Raw genomic sequence first — 26,923 nt, forward strand, 5'->3', positions numbered from 1 at the left:
CACTCGGGACCGGAGTTGCGGCTGCATGTATTTCTATGCAGCCACACACTCTCGAGTGCCAGTGGCAGTGCCGTGTGTTGATGCGAGAGACTCGTGCGAGTTTCTCGCCTCACACGCAAGTGTGATCTCGGCCTTATGTGCATATGGGGTTTTACTCTGTTTTCTACTATTTTGTTTACTGATGTGAACACTCTTAACCTGACTTCTGAGTTTGGGCTCCCTCTGGTGGTTGTTGTGGGTAGTGGAGCTTGTTGGGTTGATAGAAGTCCATCACCTGAAGACGATGAGTGGAAGTCAGGTGTTACAGACTGGGAAGATTTAAGTGAGCAAGCTTCCTTCAGTTGCTGCTGGTGATTTGTTTTTCTTCCGGTGCATTTTGAAGTCCGCTTGTTCCCTGCTTGGTCCTGCATCGTTCAGATAAATTATTTGTTTGCTGGATTTTTTTTTTGCATTTGATCCAGTTTTGTCTTTCTCTGCTTTCTGCTTTGCTGTGTGGGTTTAGAATTGTTCCCTGCTGGGACCGGTGCTGGACGCCGCTCCATATGCCACAGCTTATGTCAGGCTGTTCAGTATTGCTAATCCCCTGTTATAGCAGTGTCTTTGGTTTTGCTTCCAGTTCACACCAGAATGCTGATCTACTAGGGGAGAGGTCGTGTGGCCTCAGTATTTTTGCATAACAGACGTGTTGGATTTTTTAGGGTTTTTGCGTGATTGCAGACAGTATCTTTTCTGTCCTGTGCTATCTAGACAGTTTGGGCCTCATCATTTGCTTACTCTATTTTCTGTCTGTGTTTGTGCCTCATCTTGTCTCACCGGCAATATATGTTTGGGGGCTATCTATTCCTTTGGGGATCTGCTCCGGGCAGTTTAGCTTTCCCCTTTCTTGCTTCAGGCTTAGTTAACTCTGGCTGTGCTGAGCCATCTAGGGCATCGTAGGTACGTCCCACGGCTAATTCTAGTTGTGTTGTTAGGTTTAGGGGTCTGTAATCCGCTAAGTGGCCAACCTTTCTGGTGTTCTGGTTGCCTAGCTTATTTCCCGGCTATCCTCCTCGGTGACCTAATTATAACAGTTTACCTTTTGTATTAAATAGGTTTTTCATTTTAAGTCTTGACTAGTCAAATAGAAGATATTCCAGAATAGGGTAGTTAGCAGGTTAGGACTTAGGGTACCGTTACACCTAGCGATGCACCAGCGATCCCGACCAGCGATATGACGCGGTCAGGATTGCTGGTGCATCGCTAGGTGGTCGCTAGTGAGCCACACAGGCAGATCTCACTAGCGACATCGCTGGGGACGGGGATCGCTACTTACCTGTCAGACGTGGCGATCCTGACGTCCTCCCGCCCGCGTCCACGCGTCGCTCGTCGTCACAGCAGGAAGCCCAGCAGGAAGTGACCGACGAGAAATGATCCAGCAGCTTCTCGCGCGATCAGCGATAACCAGCGGGGGAGCCGGTCGGAGGTAAGTATCAGACACAGCGATATCGCTAGCAATATCGCTGTAACGTCACAAAATCTGTGACTTTACAGCGATATTGCTAGCGATATCGCAGTGTGTAACGGGGGCTTTAATGCAAGTTGAGTGTCACAAAGTTTGTAATTCAATTGTGTTCTGATAGCCTTATCTCTTTACCCATCAATTAGTACATGTTTTGAGATGGTGGAGGCATATAGGTAGGACTGGTATGTTGGCAGAACTCCGTGATTTCCCTGGTTTTCTGGACCAATTTGACACAGCCAGGCATCCTCTCTGTTTTAGTAGAGCACTGTTTACATACCATTACATTTTTCTTTCCCCTCTGCTGTCATAGCCATCAGTCTCCTTGCCAACCTGGCACAATTTGCTGGTTAGCCTCTAATATCTAGGCCTTGATTTCAGGAATGACACTTTTGCTTCTTGGTACTTTCGATATAAATGGAGGAGAGGTCCACTCTTTTTTCCTCTAGAACTGATAGGAAAATAATTTCTGGTGCACATCGTCATATACTTACCAAGACTGGCGCTGGCGATATCTGCGTCAGGCGCTGCCACATTCTTTCTTTGGGCAGTGCTAGTGATGAAGGTGACAGCATTAACAGCATCTTTGGATAACACTGGCAGCGTCGGACTGGAACACCTTGGGCCCACCAGAGAAAATCATTCTTGGGGCCCACTATGTAGCTACATAGAGATAAATACAAGACCACCAATTGTGCGGTAAAACACACTAATATCCGGGTATAATATAAGGTAGTACAAATCTTAATTATGTAGCAGAAGTTGGGCTAGCATAGAATATAAAGCTGCCCCCTCATATAGTATAATGCAGCCTTCTCATAAAATATAATGTAGCCCCCTCATAGAATATAATGCAGCCCCCTTATAGAATATAATGCAGCCATCTAATAGAATATAGTCCTCTCATAGGGTACAATGCTGCCCCCCTCATAGGATATAATGCACCCCCTCATACGGTATAATGAATCCCCTCATAGGGTATAATGCTGCCCCCTCATAGGGTATAATGCTGCCCCCTCATAGGGTATAATGCACCCCCTCATAGAGTATAATACTGCCCCCTCATAGAATAAAATGCTTCCCCCCTCATAGGCTATAATGCACCCCCTCATACGGTATAATGTACCCCCTCGTAGGGTATAATGCTGCCCCCTCCTCATAGGGTATAATGCTGCCCCCCCATAGGGTATAATGCTATATATATAGATAGAGAGAGATAGAGATAGATAGATATGGGATAAATAGATAGATCTATGGATAGATATAAGATACTGTAGATAATGGATAGATAAATAGATAGCTATAGATAGAAAGATAGATATAGAGATAGATTGATAGATAGATATAGAGATATAGATAATAGATAGATATAGATAATAGATAGATTAGAGATAGATATATAGATAGAGATAGATAGCTATAGATAGAAAGATATATAGATCGATAGATATAGAGAGAGATAGATATAGAGAAACCCCTACAAGAAGCACTATCACCCGAGAACTTCTCGGGAAGCGGGACAAAGTCGGGGCAGGGATGGCTGTGGTCACACGGGAGACAGCCTCTGTGAACGGCACCACTCTACCCTCACAGATAACCCACCAGACCGCCCCCTTGTTACTCTCACTGGCTCCATCTCATCAGGAGACAATATCCCTCCTCGTCATGCCCGAGGGTATTGACCAGGTACTTCTAGGGGTTCCCTGGTTGCGGTACCACTCACCCCATATAGAGTGGTCCTCAGGGAGGACTATTGGGTGGAGTATATCATGTGAGGGTAGATGTCTGAGGGAGTGCGTTCAGGTTGCCTCCACCGAGGTTCCCACAGATCTCTCACTCCCCAAACACTATCGACAGTATGCGGACGTGTTCTCCAAAAAGGCGGTGGAGACCCTTCCACCGCATCGCCCCTATGACTGTCCTATTGACCTCTTGCCTAGTGCTGTGCCTCCCCGGGGTCGAGTCTATCCCCTATCTCTCCAGGAGACAGAGGCCATGTCACAATACATCAGGGAGAATCTGGCAAGAGAATTCATTAGGAAGTCAGTCTCACCAGTGGGGGCGGGATTCTTCTTCGTCCAGAAGAAGAGTGGGGAACTACGTGCTTGCATTGATTACAGGGGTCTTAACGCCATCACGGTTAAGAATAAGTATCCTCTGCCCCTGATATCAGAGCTGTTTGATAGGCTACGGGGAGCGAGGGTGTTTTCCAAACTTTATCTGCGGGGGGCTTACAACCTGATTCGCATCCGTGATGGGGACGAATGGAAGACGGCTTTAACACCAGGGATGGGCACTATGAATACCTGGTGATGCCCTTCGGCCTCTGTAATGCCCCGGCCATCTTCCAAGACTTTGTGAACGATATCTTCTGGGATATGCTTACCACCTCGGTTGTAGTCTATCTGGATGATATTCTCATCTACTCTCCAGATATTGACTCCCACCGGAGAGATGTTTGCAAAGTTTTTGATCACCTGCGGGCAAACTCCCTGTATGCCAAGTTGGAGAAGTGTGTGTTTGAGCAGGAGTCCTTGCCTTTCCTGGGCTATATCATCTCCGCCTGGGGATTGGCCATGGATCCTGCCAAGCTACAGGCGGTGATGGATTGGCAGGAACCTCATTCTCTCAAAGCGGTGCAGCGCTTTATGGGGTTCATAAATTACTATCGCCAATTCATCCCCCACTTCTCGACTTTGGTAGCACCCTTGGTAGCCCTCACCAAGAAGGGTGCAAATCCCAAGTTGTGGTCGGAACCGGTCTCCAAGGCCTTCTCCTCCATTAAGTCCCATTTCGCTAGCGCTCCCATTCGACATCACCCCGGTGTAGATAAGCCCTTCATTCTGGAAGTGGATGCCTCTTCCGTCGGTGCTGGAGCGGTCATGTTTCAGAAGGACACGCAAGGTCGGAAGCACCCATGCTTCTTTTTCTCCAAGACCTTCACACCGGCGGAGAGGAATTATGCCATCGGGGACAGGGAGTTGCTAGTGATGAAGTTGGCCTTCTCGGAGTGGAGACACCTCCTGGAGGGGGCTCGCCACCCTTTCCAGGTGTTCACCGACCACAAAAACTTGGTGTATCTGCAAACAGCCCAGCGGCTAAATTCTCGCCAGGCCAGATGGTCTTTGTTCTTTTCGCGGTTCCACTTCACCCTCCATTTTCTCTCCGGGGAGAAGAACGTTCGGGCCGATGCTCTCTCCCGCTCCATGGTGTCATCGGAGGAGCCTCGGCTGATCGTCCCATCCGAGAGCCTGAGGACTGTGGCTCCGGTTGCCCTTGAGTCAGTACCTCCGGGCAAGACATTTGTCCCTGCCCGTCTGCGACCGGAGGTCCCCTCTGGCTCATTCGTCCAGGGTTGGTGGACATTTCGGGACAAAACGGACCTCTGAGCTTCTGGCGAGGATGTACTGGTGGCCGCATGTGGCCCGTGACATCAGGGACTATATTCAAGTGTGCGTTTTGCGCCCAGAATAGGTCCTCTCGGCAGCGGCTCGCTGGGCTTCTTTATCCTCTGCCGGTAGCGGACAGGCCCTGGGAGATGGTCGGTATGGACTTTGTGGTGGGGCTACCCAAGTCCAGTGGCAGCACGGTCATTTGGGCTGTCACCGACCAATTCTCTAAGATGGTGCACCTGGTACCTCTCTCCCGGTTACCTTCTGCGTGGGGCCTGGCAGTGTTGTTCATTAAGCACGTTTTCCACCTGCATGGCATGCCGAACAAGATTGTCAGTGACCGGGGCCCTCAGTTTGCATCCCGGTTTTGGAGAGAGCTTTGTTCCCTGCTCAGCATTGAGCTGAACCTCTCCTCGGCCTATCATCCCGAGACGAACGGGTTGGTAGAGAGAGCCAACCAGACCCTGATCACATATCTTCGACATTTTGTCTCGGCCAGGCAGGATGACTGGGCATCCTTGCTGCCGTGGGCAGAGTTCGCTTTGAACAATGCTGTGGCCGACTCCACCGGTCAGACCCCATTCCTCCTAAATTACGGCCAGCATCCGTGCGTCCCTGAGCCCATGCCCGTGTCATCCACCGACTCCAGGGTGGCAGACTGGGCGGTGGAGGAATGCAACATTTGGGATCGCACCCAGGATGCTATCCTGGCTTCCAAGGAGAGAATGAGGACCTCCGCTGATGCACACCTGCGCCCTGCTCTGACTTTTGCCCCTGGCAACTTGGTGTGGCTCTCTGCCCGAAACATCAGGCTGCGGGTAGAGTCCGCTAAGTTCGCACCGCGCTACATTGGCCCCTTCAAGGTCCTCGAGCAGATCAGCTCTGTGGTCTACCGTTTGGCCCTTCCACCACACTTGGATATCTATGATACATTCCACGTGTCCCTCCTTAAGCCTGTTCACTTGTCCCGGTTCTCCGAGTCATCTGCCGGGACATCAGACTTGTCTTCGGACGAGTTTGAGGTCAATGCCATCGTGGGATGCAAGGTGATGAGGGGCAAAAAGTTTTATTTGGTGGATTGGAAGGGTCATGGTCCAGAGGCTCGGACCTGGGAGCCAATGGAGAACATCCACGCTCCGCTCCTCATTGCGGCGTTTGAGCGTAGCGAGGCTCAGAGGGGAGGGGGCCCTAGGAGGGGGGGTAATATTAGGCGTCGGGTTCCTGCCGCTGCACGGCAGGAATCCAGAGCCTTGCACCCAGCAGTCTCCCATTCTTCGGCCGCGGTGGAGCCTGCTCAGCAGATTCGTCGGTCCCGGCGCTCTGTCCCGGCCAACTCTGTGGGTTTGCTTTCGCTGCCACATCTGGCACAGCTATGACAATGCATGCTGCTCAGCAGCGAGATTCTCTAGGGACTAAGTCCTCATGTCGGGCCACTGAGCATGCCCGTGGAGTGATCTCCCATTGGAGATCGAGGGTCACGTGCTCAGGTCCTGTTTGTGTTCGGATTGGCCCATCCGAGAAGTCGGGAAGGTCCCGGACGCCAGTGGCTATAAAAGGTTCGCATGGCCGCTCGCCCATGCGCTAGGATAGACTGTATTTACAGACTATAAGGTGTGAGAGATGTATGCACGTATGAATGTATCTGGTGACTGACTCATTATGAAACCCCTACCCTTGGTACGCATGTGTGGTGCAGCCTAGCATGCTAGCGCCCAGGCTTAAGTGTAGGTAGGTTAGGGTTTGAGTCAGACATTGGTCCTCACCAGTGATCCAGCACACCTCAGTGCACGTGCTCCACACTCCAATGCCAGCGTCTTTAGCGGCGCTTGTGGCAGCGACGCCGCGCGCTCAGTGGGCCTAGAAGGACTCTAACCCCGTGTCCTTGGGGTAGCGTTCTGTGGCCGTACACTGTGCGCTCTTTTAGCCGAGCTCTGTGAGTATAAACAGGCTCCGGCGTTTATGTTCAGCGGTAGTGCGGCTCTGTGAAGCAGCAGAGTCCGCCCCCCGTACACACCGGGTGACAATAACCCGCGTGTGTCTTTTTAGTATACCGCCATATAGCATCCGCCATTACTGAGCAGCAGGTTACCACCCCTGCACGGTGGACCCCGGGCTGCGAATGCACCTTATTACCATCTTTATTATTTGGTGCGTTCCGCCAGCCCTAACACGGGGGCCCACTTGCCCCCAGCGCCGACTCCCCCCGCCGCTGCTGCATTGAACTATACCGGCGACTGCCGTACAGTTCAAAGCAATGATGGAGGAGAGACTGTCAGCCGACGCTCCCTCTCCCATCATTCCTCGCTCTGCCTCTGACACAGCGGGTGCGCGATGATGTCATCGCGCACTCACTGTGTGCCAGGCAGAGCAGGAGACGAGCCGGGAGCAGCGCGGGCACGAGGAAAAGAAGAGGAGTGTGTTTTTTTAATATATCAGTGTGAGTACTGGACTGTGGGGCCATTTGGGGGGGGGCGACTATACACTATGGTGGGCTATATACCATGCTGGGCTATATACCATGTGGTGCTGGGCTATATACTATGCTGGGCTATATACCATACTGGGCTATATACCATGCTGTGCTATATGCTATACTGGGCTATATACTATGCTGGACTATATACCATGCTGGGCTATATACCATGTGGTGCTGGGCTATATACTATGCTGGGCTATATACCATGCTAGGCTATATACCATGCTGGGCTATATACTATGCTGGGCTATATATTATGTGGTGCTGGGCTATATACTATGCTGGGCTATATACCATGCTGGGCTATATACTGTGCTGGGGTATATACCATGCTGAGCTGTATGCCATGTGGTGCTGGGATATATACCATGCTGGGCTATATACTATGTTGGGCTATATACCATGCTGGGCTATATACTATACTGGGCTATATGCTATACTGGGCTATATACTATGCTGGACTATATACCATGCTGGGCTATATACTATGCTGGGCTATATACCATGTGGTGCTGGGCTATATACCAGCTGGGCTATATACTATGCTGGGCTATATATTATGTGGTGCTGGGCTATATACCATGTGCTGGGCTATATACCATGCTGGGCTATATACTGTGCTCGACTATATACCATGCTGGGCTATATACTATGCTGGGCTATATACCATGTGGTGCTGGGATATATAACATGCTGGCCTATATACTATGCTGGGCTATATACCATGTGGTGCTGGGCTATCTACCATGCTGGGCTATATACCATTCTGGCTGTATACTATGCTGGGCTGTATACCATGCTGGGCTATATACTGTGCTGGACTATATACTATGCAGCTGTGTTATATACCAAGGGGGTACACTTTACATTATATTCTATCGAGGAGGCTGTGTTATATAATATGGGGGGTTACATTATATTCTATGGGGAGGTGGGCTCTATTCTATTTGGGGCTACATTATATTCTATGGGGGGCTGTATTATATTTATTATATTCTATGGGGGGGTGATTGCATCATACTCTATGAGGAGGCTACAAAGTATTCTATGGGTGGCTAAATTATATTGTATGGGGGCTTTATTATATTCTATGGGGGCTACATTATACTATATGAGGAGGGCTACATTGTATTCTATAGAAGGGCTACATTATACTATATAAGGGGCTGCATTATACTCTTTGAGGGGGTTGCCATATATTCTATGGAGGGGCTGCGTTATATTCTATGGGGGGTTACATTATATTCTGTGGAGTGGCTGCATTATACTCTGAGGGGTGGCTGCATTATACTATATGGAGCACTATGAGGAGTGTATTATACTATATGGAGGACTGAGCAGTGTATTTTAATGGAGGGCTATGAGGAGTGTATTATACTATATTGAGGACTATGGGGAGTGTATTATACTATATGGAGGACCGAGGAGTGTATTATACTATATGGAGGACTCTGGGGCACATTATATTATATGGAGGACTATAGGGAGTGTGTTATACAATATGGAGGACTATAGGGAGTGTATTATACAATATGGGGGACATTATATTATGTGGAGGTCTATGGGGTGTAAACTGTAGATGTGCTGCTGATAACATGATACTGTATGGTGATCTGTCAGTGATCCATTAGTGATTGTTCTGTTCCCAACATTCTTTCTCAGATGGTGGAACGAGGCCGTGAAACAAGTCTTGAACGACTTCAATATTGACGATCACACTCATTTGGCATCCTGATCTCAGCACATGTAAATACAATCGAAATGCTTCTGTGTGATGTGCAATATGTTAGCATTTGGGGCCCCAGTTTAAACTTTGCCTAGGGCCCCACTTTGCCTAAAACCGGCCCTGGGTGCTGGTGATCCTTGTTATTCATACCGCATAGCGGTCGAATATAGTTGACATTCGTTAATACTCTTAGCTTCTCTGCCTAGCAGTGGTTTGGATTTAATTGGCCTGATTTTGCAGCCTGGAATATGCAGTTTAATTTTAAAAGGTTATGCTTATGGGCAGGGCTGTGGAGTCGGAGTCGGAGTCGTGGAGTCGGAGTTAGTTTTGGTTGGAGTCGGAGTCGGTAGAAATGTACCGACTCCGACTCCAGCTTTAAAAAAAATGTATTAATATTTCATAATTGAACTTTCATATGAATTTTATAAATGTTACTCAAATATATATGTATCAAACTATGAACAACAGTGATAAGCAGTTCTGCTGGAGATAGAGACATTTCTTACTTCTTGTGTGTCACTGTTCTCCACTGCCCTTATCTAATCTTATACTTGGTTAACCTCATGCTGCCCCAACCCCCCTACTTACAATGTATGAAACTGAAAGTGAAAATGTGTTGCAAATTCTTAGTAGTAAAGCTCCTCCTCTAGACTAGATCATACTAGGTGTGCGTCTTCCAAGCATCTCACAGCTGCCTGCTACTCAGAAGAGGAAGACTGTAAGAAGTATTATCCTTTCAACAAACTTTGCATCAGTTAACTGTGAGTACATGAGGAATAATAACAGTATTACTGACCACTATATCAGTTGTACGACCTGGCAATAATTTTGTACAATTGTTTTTAGGAAAAACAATTGTCATTTGGATTGTGAATGCAGAATTAAAAACCTGAGAATGTCAAAGAAGCATCACATTAAATCAGCTGTATTTGAACATTTCACCATCACTCAAGATAGAAAACATTATGTCTGTCAGTGTATGACAAATGATCCAGACGAAAACAAATGCTGTGAAGCCAAGATGAGTGCATATTCAGGCAAAGATAAAAATGCTCCAAATCTAAAGAGACATTTACAGCGCTTTCATCCAGAAGTACTGAAAGCAGTGGATGAGAAAGACTGCATCCAAACCAATGAACCAGTGCCCAGCTCTTCCAGCCAAACAAAGGAGCAGAGAACTTTGCAGCCATCAGTTGCAAGATATTTTGTCAGTGACAAAGTTACTGTGACAATGACAGTAGATACATTTAAAAAACAGATCATAGAGCTTGTTGTAAAGGATAGTGTGCCTATTTCATTATTTTCACGACCAGCTTTTATGTGTCTGAATGGGGAAATGGCCCGCAAGCTTGGTGTTTCTCTGGAGAGAGAGAGTATTAGAAAATTAGTAATCGAAGAAGCTTTTAAACAAAAGGAAGAACTTAAAAAAACTCTCAAGGGACGCTTTCTGTTTCTTAAAATGGATGCCTGCACACGTCACAGAGTGAACTATTTTGCCATCAATGTCCGATTTGTTTGTGACAAAAATGAAATAGTTACCAAGACATTGGCAGTAAAAGACACCAAAGCTCATCACACCAGTGAGTTTCTCCAGGTCTTGGTGGAAAAGGTTCTGCAAGACTATGAACTTAAAAAAGAGCAAGTTCTTTCTGTCGTAACTGACAATGCTTCAAATATGATAAGTACTATTAAGCTAATGAATGAGAGTAATGATGGTGACCAGCAGCTAGAAGAACATTCTGGGTCCACAGACACAGAAATGTTTGAAATAGAGGAACACAGTATTGTAACTGAGGAGCAAACTGAAGTTGCTTCAGATGAACAGCAACATGATAGTTTAGATGATCTTGTTGAAACTGTGTCAATATGTTCTTTCATTCATCACATGCGCTGTGTTGTGCATACGCTACAGCTGGCTATAAGAGACAGTCTGCAAGAAGGAGATGCTGCTGCACTGATTGGCAAGGTGAGAAAATTGGCTACTGTTGCCAGAACCCCTAAAGTTGACTCAATTTTGAAGAGACGTGCTGGAAAAGGGGCAATTATTGATCAAGCCACACGATGGGGCAGTACTTACTTAATGATTCAGCGCTTGGTTGAACTGAAAACCTTTCTTGTAGACATGGCTAACCCTCAACTGACGCTAAATGAAAGTCAGTGGAATCAGGTGACTGAGCTGGAAAAATTGCTTTTGGCAGCTGTTTATGTAGACCCAATGCATCGGATTCTTCTAGATGATCAACAGCTAAGTAAAGGAAAAGAAGCTCTGTTTGAAATAGCAGTAAGGATGAAAGGGTTGCAGTACAGTCAGGAGGAACAAGAAGAATTTGGTCGTCCTGCCACATCTTCACCCTCATCATCAACTGATGAAGAATTTAATTTCGAAAAATATTTGGATCACAAGGACCGTGCAAAGCGTTCCCGCATAGAAGAGTCATCCCCATCAAGGAACGCAGCCAGTACATTTCAGCAGAATTTTTCATGTGCACTAAAGGAAATTGAGAAATTTGACCGTTCATCAAAAATAACAGTGCAACAAGCGATTCCTCTGTATCCTGACATTGTCAGAGATGTTGCCCGAGTGGTTACTGCTTTGCCACCAACACAAGTTAGTGTAGAGAGGTTGTTCTCTGCTCTCAAAATAATTAGATCAGATTTGAGGGCATCCATGAAGGAGGATCTGACAGAGGCAATACTTTTTCTGAGGACAAATTTATAGATTTCTTCTTATTAACTGCATAAAAGTGTTTATTGCATATTTACTTACAGTTTAGAAAAGTTTATAAAAGTTATTTGCTCTATTCTAATTGTATTCTAATAAATGTAGTTTTTGCTCTAAGTGGTCTGATTACTTATATGATGGTGAGAAACTGAATAAGCACGATGTTTAATATTTTACAACAGTAAATTTGTTGTTATGAATTGGCCATTTATGAAGGAGTCAGAGCCGGAGTCGGAGCCGGAGTCGGAGCCTGATAAAATCCAGGAGTCGGAGTCAGAGTCGCAACTGTGGCTTACCGACTCCACAGCCCTGCTTATGGGATAGCTGAATTTATCATCTACCATTGCTGCATAAGATAACCCATGTGTATAAATGGGGATATAGGTAATATCTATGGCCAAGTTAGAATTAGATAATTAGTGTCAACAATTAATTGAATACCAGCATTATTTGAGGGTCATAGCTGGAATCTAATATACAGTTGTGGCCAAAAGTATTGACACCCCTGCAATTCTGTCAGATAATACTCAGTTTCTTCCTGAAAATGATTGCAAACACAACTTCTTTGGTATTATTATCTTCATTTAATTTGTCTTAAATGAAAAAAACACAAAAAGAATTGTCCTAAAGCCAAATTGGATATAATTCCACACCAAACATAAAAAAAGAGGGTGGACAAAAGTATTGGCACTGTTTGAAAAATCGTGATGCTTCTCTAATTTGTGTAATTAACAGCACCTGTAACTTACCTGTGGCACCTAGCAGGTGTTGGCAATAACTAAATCACACTTGCAGCCAGTTGACATGGATTAAAGTTGACTCAACCTCTGTCCTGTGTCCTTGTGTGTACCACATTGAGCATGGAGAAAAGAAAGAAGACCAAAGAACTGTCTGAGGACTTGAGAAACCAAATCTTGAGGCAGCATGAGCAATCTCAAGGCTACAAGACCATCTCCAAAGACCTGAATGTTCCTGTGTCTACCGTGCGCAGTGTCATCAAGAAGTTTAAAGCCCATGGCACTGTGGCTAACCTCCCTAGATGTGGATGGAAAAGAAAAATTGACAAGAGATTTCAACGCAAGATTGTGCGGATTTTGGATAAAGAACCTCGTCTAACATCCAAACAAGTTCAAGCTGCCCTGCAGTCCAAGGGTACAACAGTGTCAACCCGTACTATCCGTCGGCGTCTGAATGAAAAGGGACTGTATGGTAGGTGTCCCAGGAAGACCCCACTTCTTCCCCCGAGACATAAAAAAGCCAGGCTGGAGTTTGCCAAAACTTACCTGAAAAAGCCTAAAACGTTTTGGAAGAATGTTCTCTGGTCAGATGAGACAAAAGTAGAGCTTTTTGGGCAAAGACATCAACATAGAGTTTACAAGAGAAAAAAAGAGGCATTCAAAGAAAAGAACACGGTCCCTACAGTCAAACATGGCGGAGGTTCCCTGATGTTTTGGGGTTGCTTTGCTGCCTCTGGCACTGGACTGCTTGACCGTGTGCATGGCATTATGAAGTCTGAAGACTACCAACAAATTTTGCAGCATAATGTAGGGCCCAGTGTGAGAAAGCTGGGTCTTCCAGCAGGACAATGACCCAAAACACACTTCAAAAAGCACTAGAAAATGGTTTGAGAGAAAGCACTAGAGACTTCTAAGGTGGCCAGCAATGAGTCCAGACCTGAATCCCATAGAACACCTGTGGAGAAATCTAAAAATGGCAGTTTGGAGAAGGCACCCTTCAAATATCAGGGACCTGGAGCAGTTTGCCAAAGAAGAATGGTCTAAAATTCCAGCAGAGCATTGTAAGAAACTCAATGATGGTTACCGGAAGCGGCTAGTCGCAGTTATTTTGACTAAAGGTTGTGCAACCAAGTATTAGGCTGAGGGTGCCAATACTTTTGTCTGGCCCATTTTTGGAGTTTTGTGTGAAATTATCAATGTTTTGCCTCATTCTCTTTTGTGTTTTTTCATTTAAGACAAATTAAATGAAGATAATAATACCAAAGAATTTGTGTTTGCAATCATTTTCAGGAAGAAACTGAGTATTATCTGACAGAATTGCAGGGGTGTCAATACTTTTGGCCACAACTGTATAAAGCTCAGTGTGTGTGTGTATGTCCGGGACTGGCATCCGCACCGTCGCAGCTATAGCCACAAAATTTTGCACAGTCACACGTCTAGACCCCAAGAGCGTCATAGGCTTTGTTGTGAGGCGAAATTTTAACCCTGCGCATTCCAATTCACCAAACAATTTTGCCCCTATGTACATAATGGGGAAAAAGTGTATACAGTGGGGCAAAAAAGTATTTAGTCAGTCAGCAATAGTGCAAGTTCCACGACTTAAAAAGATGAGAGGCGTCTGTAATTTACATCATAGGTAGACCTCAACTATGGGAGACAAACTGAGAAAAAAAAATCCAGAAAATCACATTGTCTGTTTTTTTTTCATTTTATTTGCATATTATGGTGGAAAATAAGTATTTGGTCAGAAACAAGCAATCAAGATTTCTGGCTCTCACAGACCTGTAACTTCTTCTTTAAGAGTCTCCTCTTTCCTCCACTCATTACCTGTAGTAATGGCACCTGTTTAAACTTGTTATCAGTATAAAAAGACACCTGTGCACACCCTCAAACAGTCTGACTCCAAACTCCACTATAGTGAAGACCAAAGAGCTGTCAAAGGACACCAGAAACAAAATTGTAGCCCTGCACCAGGCTGGGAAGACTGAATCTGCAATAGCCAACCAGCTTGGAGTGAAGAAATCAACTGTGGGAGCAATAATTAGAAAATGGAAGACATACAAGACCACTGATAATCTCCCTCGATCTGGTGCTCCACGCAAAATCCCACCCCGTGGGGTCAGAATGATCACAAGAACGGTGAGCAAAAATCCCAGAACCACGCGGGGGGACCTAGTGAATGAACTGCAGAGAGCTGGGACCAATGTAACAAGGCCTACCATAAGTAACACACTACGCCACCATGGACTCAGATCCTGCAGTGCCAGACGTGTCCCACTGCTTAAGCCTGTACATGTCCGGGCCCGTCTGAAGTTTGCTAGAGAGCATTTGGATGATCCAGAGGAGTTTTGGGAGAATGTCCTATGGTCTAATGAAACCAAACTGGAACTGTTTGGTAGAAACACAACTTGTCGTGTTTGGAGGAAAAAGAATACTGAGTTGCATCCATCAAACACCATACCTACTGTAAAGCATGGTGGTAGAAACATCATGCTTTGGGGCTGTTTCTCTGCAAAGGGGCCAGGACGACTGATCCGGGTACATGAAAGAATGAATGGGGCCATGTATCGTGAAATTTTGAGTGCAAACCTCCTTCCATCAGCAAGGGCATTGAAGATGAAACGTGGCTGGGTCTTTCAACATGACAATGATCCAAAGCACACCGCCAGGGCAACGAAGGAGTGGCTTCGTAAGAAGCATTTCAAGGTCCTGGAGTGGCCTAGCCAGTCTCCAGATCTCAACCCTATAGAAAACCTTTGGAGGGAGTTGAAAGTCCGTGTTGCCAAGCGAAAAGCCAAAAACATCACTGCTCTAGAGGAGATCTGCATGGAGGAATGGGCCAACATACCAACAACAGTGTGTGGCAACCTTGTGAAGACTTACAGAAAACGTTTGACCTCTGTCATTGCCAACAAAGGATATATCACAAAGTATTGAGATGAAATTTTGTTTCTGACCAAATACTTATTTTCCACCATAATATGCAAATAAAATGAAAAAAAAACAGACAATGTGATTTTCTGGATTTTTTTTTCTCAGTTTGTCTCCCATAGTTGAGGTCTACCTATGATGTAAATTACAGACACCTCTCATCTTTTTAAGTGGTGGAACTTGCACTATTGCTGACTGACTAAATACTTTTTTGCCCCACTGTATATGTATGTGTGTATGTCCGGGATTGGCATCTGCACCGTCGCAGCTACAGCCACAAAATTTTGCACAGTCACGTCTGGACCCCGAGAGCGTCATAGGCTTTGTTGTGAGGCGAAATTTTAACCCCGCGCGCTCCAATTCACCAAACAATTTTGCCCCTATGTACATAATGGGGAAAAAGTGTATATACAGTGGGGCAAAAAAGTATTTAGTCAGTCAGCAATAGTGCAAGTTCCACCACTTAAAAAGATGAGAGGCGTCTGTAATTTACATCATAGGTAGACCTCAACTATGGGAGACAAACTGAGAAAAAAAAATCCAGAAAATCACATTGTCTGTTTTTTTTTCATTTTATTTGCATATTATGGTGGAAAATAAGTATTTGGTCAGAAACAAGCAATCAAGATTTCTGGCTCTCACAGACCTGCAACTTCTTCTTTAAGAGTCTCCTCTTTCCTCCACTCATTACCTGTAGTAATGGCACCTGTTTAAACTTGTTATCAGTATAAAAAGACACCTGTGCACACCCTCAAACAGTCTGACTCCAAACTCCACTATGGTGAAGACCAAAGAGCTGTCAAAGGACACCAGAAACAAAATTGTAGCCCTGCACCAGGCTGGGAAGACTGAATCTGCAATAGCCAACCAGCTTGGAGTGAAGAAATCAACTGTGGGAGCAATAATTAGAAAATGGAAGACATTCAAGACCACTGATAATCTCCCTCGATCTGGTGCTCCACGCAAAATCCCACCCCGTGGGGTCAGAATGATCACAAGAACGGTGAGCAAAAATCCCAGAACCACGCGGGGGGACCTAGTGAATGAACTGCAGAGAGCTGGGACCAATGTAACAAGGCCTACCATAAGTAACACACTACGCCACCATGGACTCAGATCCTGCAGTGCCAGACGTGTCCCACTGCTTAAGCCTGTACATGTCCGGGCCCGTCTGAAGTTTGCTAGAGAGCATTTGGATGATCCAGAGGAGTTTTGGGAGAATGTCCTATGGTCTGATGAAACCAAACTGGAGCTGTTTGGTAGAAACACAACTTGTCGTGTTTAGAGGAAAAAGAATACTGAGTTGCATCCATCAAACACCATACCTACTGTAAAGCATGGTGGTGGAAACATCATGCTTTGGGGCTGTTTCTCTGCAAAGGGGCCAGGACGACTGATCCGGGTACATGAAAGAATGAATGGGGCCATGTATCGTGAGATTTTGAGTGCAAACCTCCTTCCATCAGCAAGGGCATTGTGGCTGGGTCTTTCAACATGATAATGATCCAAAGCACACCGCCAGGGCAATGAAGGAGTGGCTTCGTAAGAAGCATTTCAAGGTCCTGGAGTGGCCTAGCCAGTCTCCAGATCTCAACCCTATAGAAAACCTTTGGAGGGAGTTGAAAGTCCGTGTTGCCAAGCGAAAAGCCAAAAACAACACTGCTCTAGAGGAGATCTGCATGGAGGAATGGGCCAACATACCAACAACAGTGTGTGGCAACCTTGTGAAGACTTACAGAAAACGTTTGACCTCTGTCATTGCCAACAAAGGATATATCACAAAGTATTGAGATGAAATTTTGTTTCTGACCAAATACTTATTTTCCACCATAATATGCAAATAAAATGAAAAAAAAACAGACAATGTGATTTTCTGGATTTTTTTTTCTCAGTTTGTCTCCCATAGTTGAGGTCTACCTATGATGTAAATTACAGACGCCTCTCATCTTTTTAAGTGGTGGAACTTGCACTATTGCTGACTGACTAAATACTTTTTTGCCCCACTGTATGTATGTGTGTATGTCCGGGATTGGCATCTGCACCGTCGCAGCTACAGCCACAAAATTTTGCACAGTCACGTCTGGACCCTGAGAGCGTCATTGGCTATGTTCTGAGGCGAAATTTTAACCCCGCGCATTCCAATTCACCAAACAATTTTGCCTATTATTCTTATCATTTCTATGGTGTTATCGTCCTTCTGTAAAGCTGGAAATAACACAATTTATTACCGTGCCAACACAGACCACCCTCTGACACAGACTGCAAGAGGAGCCCAGTATCACACAGGATAGGATTAGATACACAGCTCAGCACACAGTGTCACACAGAATGGTATTAGATACACGGCTCAGCAGTCAGTATCACACAGGATAGGATTAGATACACGGCTCAGCAGTCAGTAACACACATGATAGGATTAGGTACATGGCTCAGCAGTCAGTATCACACAGGATAGGGTTAGATACACGGCTCAGCAGATGGTATCACACAGGATAGGATTAGATACACTGCTCAGCAGTCAGTATCACACAGGATAGGATTAGATACACTGCTCAGCAGTCAGTATCACACAGGATAGGATTAGATACACGGCTGAGCAGTCAGTAACACACAGGATAGGATTAGATACACGGCTCAGCAGTCAGTATCACACAGGAGAGGATTAGGTACACGGCTCAGAAGACATCACACAGGATAGGGTTAGATACACGGCTGAGCAGTCAGTAACACATGATAGGATTAGGTACACGGCTCAGCAGTCAGTATCACACAGGAGAGGATTAGGTACACAGCTCAGCAGACATTATCACACAGGGTAGGGTTAGATACACGGATACATGTTTATCAAAAGGCTCTTGAATTAGTTGAAAATAAAATACTATCAATACTTGGGTAATCGTTTAGTTAATTTGTGTTGCAAATCTGTAGTGTTGAATATATGATGTGAAATGTTTTTATGTGCAATATAATCATTATAATTTGCTATAACTAACCACAGTTGGATACTATGCCCAGGCAACGCCGGGCTCTTCAGCTAGTATACACATACAGTATATATATATATATATTATCTAATCTGAGACCTATCACTAGGAAACTAGTGGATCACAGTGGTGCTTATATAATAATGGCTCACACACTGTGACCCAATGTACATCTCAAGATGTATGAACAATTCATTTAATTTATGATTTTAATAAGATTTATTAACATATAATTTTTATTCACTTATCCCCTTTCTCTTTGCCTCTTTCCCTTAGCAAAATTGTCAATTTCCTATGAACGCCGGCCATGGAGTATTATAATGACAGGCACTGGGGTTATCGGCAGACCGATGGCTTTCATGACAATCTATCGGCGCTCCCTGATCATGTAGCAGGGGTGCCGATGGATGGGATCTATGACGCGTTGTCAGACATTGTTAACCAATTAAATACTGTTGTCACTCGCTGGTGGAGCTTCGATCCACCCATGACTGTTAAAGGCACTTGACAGCTGATTAAATTAACTGTCATATGCAAGTAAAGATCCGAGCTCAGTGCCAAAGCCTGCATCAAAGTCACTGATGCGACATATGACGTAAATATGCATCATATGTCGTGAAGGGGTTAATCTGAGAAGCCCAACGTCAATCTCCTACCCTGAAGCAATTGTCATCCCTATAAAAGTTATTGTGCCAAGTACAGTATGTAGGTTATTTCCCATCCATCCGATAGGGGGATGTTTCTCAATTGCTGGGACCCCGCCAATCCCAATGTTGGTGCTGTGAAGAGCCCCATCCAAATGGAGTAGAGGTTGAGCACTCGCCTCCGCTGTATTCATCCTCAATTAAAAAAAAAGTCTTTGTGTCTTGGTAAGTGGCCAAGTAAAACAAAAATATTTTTGCGCCGCACTTTGGAAGAGGGCTTGCTCTCATGAGCATATAACACAGCCGAATGCTGATGTTATTCTATGGGGCAGAGCAAATCAGCGATTATTATCTTATTTTGATTCGGTATGAGCAATCGCAGCATGCTGCTGGTGTGTAAACTACCGGCCGAGTGGTGATCATGTCAGCACATTCCATACTCAATATGCTGTCAGCTGCTTCTTCCCTGCTGTGTGCCCCGTTCTTCCTTCCACTCAAAAGACAGGAGGCAGAGTCCAAAGCAACTTTAAACATAACAGATTTTTTCTCTTCAGGACACAGCACATCTATACTTCCAGCACACTTGTCACAGTACCAGCATTGCATTATTCTTCGTCTTTCCCTAACTTCTTCTACTTCACTAGAATAGGGCACAAAGATATGACGGGACAAGGAGCCTGGTGAAAACGCCACTTCAATATATCTCCCTGGAACCGACTTCAGACCAGACTCGGAAATATCATCTACTGGGTCATCCACCCCCTTTTGTTTATCCTGCCCGTGCACCCACTGGTGGCCCACTCTACTACTTCTGTTCCCAAACTTCTTCTGTAACTTCTTCACTACATCGCTGCGGATACCGTGCACTTGACTTTTCCTTTCTTTCTACTTCCACTCCTTTCCATGGATGACTAGGCTTCTACTTGAAAACGTGAAATAGCTGAGCAGCTCAGGCCAGAGCCACCTGAGCACAGACAGGGGGCCTACCCCCCGACTGACTATGACCAGGAAATCTGTCTCACTTATTCCCCAGCTACCACTCCTACAATTAACCTCTAAGTGTCCTACAACTAAACCGTCCTATGCAGTATACACAGTGCCTCCATCTAGTGGCCTTTTCCATAACTGCACTGTCCCTAGGTTACATATAGCAATAAACATGTATATACAGCTTACATATAAAACAAAGATACATAAATACGACACATACAAATATGGCAATTATGTACATGTAAATAGTAGCATCAACATTTAAAGGGGCTAAGCCCTGACCCCCTTACATACCCCCTTCCTTAAATCATTGTCATCCCCAACAATGTGGCACAAAAAGTAATAACAAGCATAAATATGAATATACCAATTTTTTTCCTAAATTAGCATATATATTATTATATCAAACTCTCTTTATTTTACAAGGATACTCCACACAGAGAGAGCAATAAATTCCATTTTCTCAATATGAGGTAGAAATCTGCAACAGTAATGTCTACACTTCTTTAGTATGACAATGCATGTGTCCACATCAAAAACTTCTTACAAAAAGGTGCCCCCTTCCTTTGAGGGGAGCAAAACATATTTACACACTCCACTCCAACATCTCGAAACAGTCCATCTTTTCAGATGTAGTTCTATCCAGCAGAAGGGGCCCAACAGGCGCAACAAACAAAAAAACACAATTTTTAACAGGTCCCGTGGACCGTCTTCAGCTCTCATCTAGAGCGTAGCAAGGTTCCCTTACCCTGAAGGGAGGCGGAACAGTCCCTGAAATGTGCAATTGACACTTGAAGGGAAAAGCAAGGTAAGTTAAGTGGCGCACATCCTGCACGTTTTTTCCACTTGATGCCCTGCCCCTGGTGCATGCTGAAGGGGACTTTGCAGTCGGGGTGATGAGCATGTTCAGGGGCAGAGATGCCATCGGTTACCTCTGCACGTGGATCCGTTTCTTCTCCAGTAGGCTCATTTTCCTTCGGGCAGAAGATGACTGCCACGGCATAGTAGCCTCATGGGCAGTCGTCCTTTTAGATGGAGATCCAATCCCAAACCTGTAAAGCTCTTCCATGTTTAATTGAGGCGGCATTAACATAGACTTTGTCATGAGTGTCGGCTTCCTCAATAAAACCGTAGCCACGTTCAATGTTGGAATACACGAGTTGTCCGTAGGTGCGGTGTGCAGACATTGCGGCCTCTCCATTCCGGGTTAGGTGGGCCCATATTTCACGCTCTCTGGCCTTTTTCTGGGCAATGATATCAGAGATCCACACCGATGGGTAAGCAGATGACATGGGCCCAGTGTTTTCTATGGATGCCTGATGGGAATGCGGGGGCAAGGTGTCACGAGTCTAGGGCCTAGCGTCGGTGCTGCCCAGGGAGAATGATGGTGCAGGGGATGCATGACCCGTCGCTTGCTGGGGCTGAGACTCGCCTCCACCGATCTCACTGTCCTGCTCAGGCTGGCCCTCATCTCCTGCAGGTACTGTCTCATGCGGGAGGCCGGGGTCTCCTCGGGCTCTACATCCTCCTCTTCACAGACGTCACCGGCACCCTTAGGCATGGTAGCAGCTTCCTCCTCTTCCTCCGGTCGGGTGAGCTCCGTCAGCTCGTGGTCTCTGCCGGAACTTACTTCCGGGGTGCACTTGTGTTCCATCTCCTGCCGTCTGGCAGGAACAGCTTCCGCGCTCGTTGGTTCCTCAGGGGAAGTGAGCGGCGCTTCGTCCGTTCGTGGCTCCGGAACGGCCTGTGCTGCTGACGGATGCCTCTCTGGTATGCCGTCTGGCTCCAGCCCCGCAGGCCCAGCTGTCACGGGCACCGTCGTCTGTTCGAGATCTCTCCGGGTAAGTGCCTGGTGCTCTTGCATCTCTTCCCAACTGCGGGTGGGGCGTCTGGATTCTTCGTTCCGCCGCCACCGCCATTCCGTTAGCCCGATACCTCTGCAGCAGCACCAATACATCATGTCCGACATGCCATGCCTTACTGACGCTGGACAGCTGCACTCAGCACTTTCTGGAGAGCCACTCCCATTCCAGGGTGGGGCCCTCTTCAGCCTCCCCACCAATTTTCATGCATTAGGTGGGAAAGGGCGAACGTCCATCTGTACATACCACTCCCTCCAGGGGCAGACCCGACATTGTTGACAGCTCTTGGTTCGCGCCATCCAGACGCTGTCACGCCCACGAAGTGCACCTTGTAGACAGGGACAGTCTTTTTTGGCGCCACAGCTCTCCATTGTGGCAGCCGCCATCTTGGGGTCCACAAAGTTGCTCTCCAATTCTTCTTTCGTCAAAACCGATGTAATAGTCACGTCCAGTATTATTTTCTCATTGTCACAATCTTCAACCCGGTCACCATGGGTCACTGTAATCACTTTCACTTTATCTTCTTTCTTCTCCGCTGCGGTTTCACCGCCATATGGGGCAGTGAGATCCTGCTGACTATGTCACTTGTAAACTACCGGCCGGGCGGTGATCATGTCAGCACATTCCATACTCACTGTGCGGTCAGCTGCTTCTTCCCTGCTGTGTCCCCGAGGCAGAGTCCAAAGCAACTTTAACCCTTTAACCCCCAAGGGTGGTTTGCAAGTTAATGACCTGGCCAATTTTTACAATTCTGACCGCTGTCCCTTTATGAGATAATAGCTCTGGAATGCTTCCATGGGTCCTGGTGATTCTGACATTGTTTTTCTCGTGACATATTGTACTTCATGTTAGTGGTAAAATGTCTTTCATATAACTTGCGTCTATTTGTTAAAAAAATGGAAATTTGGCTAAAATTTGAATTTTCATGCCCTTAAATCACAGAGATATGGCACACAAAAAAACTTAATAAGTAACATTTCCCACATGTTTACTTTACATCAGCACAATTTTGGAACCAATTTTTTTTTGTTAGGACGTCATAAGGGTTAAAAGTCGACCAGCGATTTCTCATTTTTACAACACCATTTTTTTTTTAGGGACCATATCACATTTGAAGTCACTTTGAGGGCTCTATATGATAGAAAATGCCCAAAAGTGATGCCATTCCAAAAACTGCACCCCTTAAGGTGCTCAAAACCACATTCAATAAGTTTAGTAACCCTTCAGGGGTTTCACAGGAATTTTTTGAATGTTTAAAAAAAAATTAACATTTAACTTTTTTCCACAAAAAATTAATTCAGTTCAAATTTTTTTTTTATTTTACCAAGGGTAACAGGAGAAATTGGACTGCAAAAGTTATTGTGCAATTTGTCCTGAGTATGCTGATACCTGTGGGGGGAACCACTGTTTCGGCGCATGGCAGAGCTCGGAAGGGAAGGAGCGCCAATTGACTTTTTCAACGCAAAATTGGCTGAAATTGAGATCGGATGCCATATCGCATTTGGAGAGGCCCTGATGTGCCTAAACAGTGGAAACCCCCCAAAAGTAACCACATTTTGGAAACTAGGCCTCCCAAGGAACTTATCTAGATGTGTGGCGAGAACTTTGAACCCCCAAGGGCTTCACAGAAGTTTATAACGTACAGCTGTACAATTAAAAAAACATTTTTTCCAGAAAAATTATCTTTTCACCCTCAATTTTTATATTCCCAAGGGACACAGGACCCAAAAAGTTATTGTGCAATTTATCCTGAGTATGCTGATACCCCATATGTGGGGGTAAACCACTGTTTGGGCACATGGCAGAGCTCAGAAGGGAAGGAGCGCTGTTTGACTTTTTCAGCGCAAAATTGGCTGGAAATGAGATTGGACGCCATGTCGCGTTTGGAGAGCAATTGATGTGCCTAAACAGTGGAAACCCCCCACAAATGACCCCATTTTGGAAACTAGACCCCGCAAGAAACTTATCTAGATGTGTGGTGAGCACATTTAACCCCCAAGTGCTTCACAGAAGTTTATAACACCCGGGCGTGAAAATAAAAAAATCATTTTTTACACAAACATGATCTTTTAGTCCCCAATTTTTTATTTTCCCAAGGGTAACAGGAGAAATTGGATCTCAAAAGTTGTTGTCCAATTTGTCCTTAGTACGCTGATACCCCACATGTGGGAGAAAACTACTGTATGGGCACACTTTGTGGCTCAGAAGGGAAGTAGTGACATTTTGGAATGCAGACTTTGATGGAATGGTCTGTGGGTGTCATGTCGCGTTTGGAGAGCACCTGATGTGCCTAAACAGTGGAAACCCCCCACAAGTGACCCCATTTTGGAAACTAGACCCCCCAAGGAACTTATCTAGATGTGTGGTGAGCATTTGAACCCCCAAGTTCTTCACAGACGTTTATAAAGTAGAGTCATAAAAATAAAATCATATTTTTTCCACAAAAATTGTTGTGAACACTCTTGATCTGGCTTCTGAGTCGGGGCTCCCTCTGCCAACCTCTCCCTAATCTCAACCCCAACCCTAGCCCTAACCCTAATCCTAATGGGAAAATGGAAATTAATAATTTTTTTTTATTTTATTATTTTTCCCTAACTAAGGGGGTGATAAAGGAGGGTTTAATTTACTATTTATAGCGGGTTTTTATGTTTGGCAGCTGTCATACGCTAAAATAGTGAAAAGTAACTTGGCACTCAACTTAAGGGTCCATAGAAGAAAATTTTATTATGCAGTCACTGAGACAAGCGGCGGAAACCGCGTCCAGCCTGACGCCCATCACCACCGACCTCCCATGCCGCATAAGGACCTGCTATACTGTTACACGGCAACTAATATAACTACAGAGAAACTGGTAACAAGCCTCCTTTTCAACGTAACAGGTTCTTTCTACAACTATTCTGAATTAACATATGATAGTAGGGATCCGGATAGCTCACCTACAAGTCTTCCATTACAGTAGGAACTCACGCTTGTTCCCCATTTCTCCATAATACTTTTAAGCAGGGGACTGATGAAGGCCATGTAGGCTGAAGAGTTCAGACTGCATAATAAAATTTTCTTCTATGGACCCTTAAGTTGAGTGCCAAGTTACTTTTCACTATTGTGTTTTGGTAACCTACTTGCGCACCCTGCAGTAGTGCCACACTACGTCATACGCTAAAAGACGCTTTTTATTGCAAAAATAGTTTTTGCATCACCACATTTTCAGAGCTATAATTTTTCCATATTTTGACCCAGAGTCATGTGAGGTCTTATTTTTTGCGGGACGAGTTGATGTTTTTATTGGTATCATTTTCGGGCACATGACAATTTTTTATCGCTTTTTATTCCGATTTTTGGGACGCAGAATGAACAAAAACCAGCATCTCATGAATTTCTTTTGGGGGGCGTTTACACCGTTCCGCGTGTGGTAAAATTTATAAAGCGGTTTTATTCTTCGGGTCAGTACGATTACAGCGATACCTCATTTATAGAATTTTTTTTATGTTTTGGCGCTTTTATGCAATCAAAACAATTTTATATAAAAAATAATTATTTTTGCATCGCTTTATTCTGCGAGCTATAACTTTTTAATTTTTTTTGCTGATAACACTGTATCGCAAGCTCGTATTTTGTGGGACAAGATGATGTTTTCAGCGGTACCATGTTATATCCGTCTTTTTAATCGCATGTCATTGCACCTTTTGTTCGTCGGTATGATTATAAAGCATTGTTTTTTGCCTTGTGTCTTTTTTTTAAGGGGTTCACTAAAGGGGTTAACAAGTGGGACAGTTTTAAAGGGCGGGTCATTACGGACGCAGCGATACTAAATATGTGTACTTTTATTTATTTTTTATTAAAAAAAATTATTAGGGAATATATATATATATATATATATATATATATATTAGCTATGAACCCGTTCTACGCCCGGGTGGCGGGCATTTTTACTTATATATGGTCTCCCATCCTGGTATGTGCTTTACCCCTCATCCCTATCCTGGTATGTATGGTACCCTCACCCCCCAATCCTGGTATGCATGGTACCCCCTTATCCATATACTGGTATTCATAGTTCCCTCACCCCCCAATCCTGGTATGCATGGCACCTCCTCATCCCTTTCGTGGCATGCATGGTCCCCTCACCCCCCTATCCTGGTATGCATGCTCCCCTCACCCCCCCAATCCTGGTATGCATGGTCCCCTCACCCCCCAATCCTGGTATGTATGGTCCCCTCACCTCCTAATTATGGTATGCATGGTCCTCTCACCCCCCAATCCTGGTATACATGGCCCTCTCTGTTGTGAATTCGCTTTCTGGCTTACCTCTGGTTACTAGTGAAGTTAGTGGAGCTGGTTGTATTGACAGAGGAGTCGCGGGTTCTCTTTCCAGGCTCCCTCTGGTGGTTACAGGAGGAAATGGAGCTGATCTAATTAACAAAGGTCTGCCACCTGATAATGAGGAGGATGATTAGACATCTGGAGATTCTGATTGGATTTAAGACAGGCGACTCCCTCTATCCCAGCTGGTGATTTTTTCCTGCCTCCTGAGGTCTTAGTTTCCAGCTCAGTCCCTGCATGCTCAGCTAAGTGTTCTTTTGCTATTGTTCACATTTGATTTGGTTTTGTCTATTTCAGTTTTGTGTGGTCAGCCAGCCCCGGCTGGGGCTGTGCTGAATTTCCATCCTTGTGTTACTGTTTGTGCCAGTTTGCTTTTGTCCCTTATTTGATTGGCCTCTCTTTGCTCTGCTTTCAGAATAGTAGATATAGCAGATGGCTAGCACTCGACTAGTAAGATGAATATACGGTGCTAGTGAAAGGGAGCCTATGGTCCCGTAAACATGAAGTCAATACAGAATCACTGCACACGTAAATTATGCTTTAGTGAGCTCTTTTATTTGATTAACGGTGATGAAGCGACAGCTGACATTTCGGCCTAACAACGGCCTTTATCACATAGTCGCTGCAATAAAAAAACTGTA

General features: G+C 45.2%; 1 protein-coding gene across 1 annotated transcript in view; it reads right to left on the reverse strand.

Annotated features, from left to right (window-relative positions):
- The window catches only part of LOC141051175 (uncharacterized), a 223,470-nt gene that overhangs the window by 153,346 nt on the left and 43,201 nt on the right, over positions 1–26,923 (reverse strand). The window contains 2 exon segments of the mRNA XM_073548040.1: positions 21,153–21,416; positions 21,533–22,037. Coding sequence (XP_073404141.1) covers positions 21,153–21,416; positions 21,533–22,037 — 769 coding nt within the window.

Source organism: Dendrobates tinctorius, unplaced genomic scaffold, assembly GCF_039654945.1.
Source record: "Dendrobates tinctorius isolate UK_male_01 unplaced genomic scaffold, ASM3965494v1 ptg000155l, whole genome shotgun sequence".
NCBI lineage: Eukaryota > Metazoa > Chordata > Amphibia > Anura > Dendrobatidae > Dendrobates > Dendrobates tinctorius.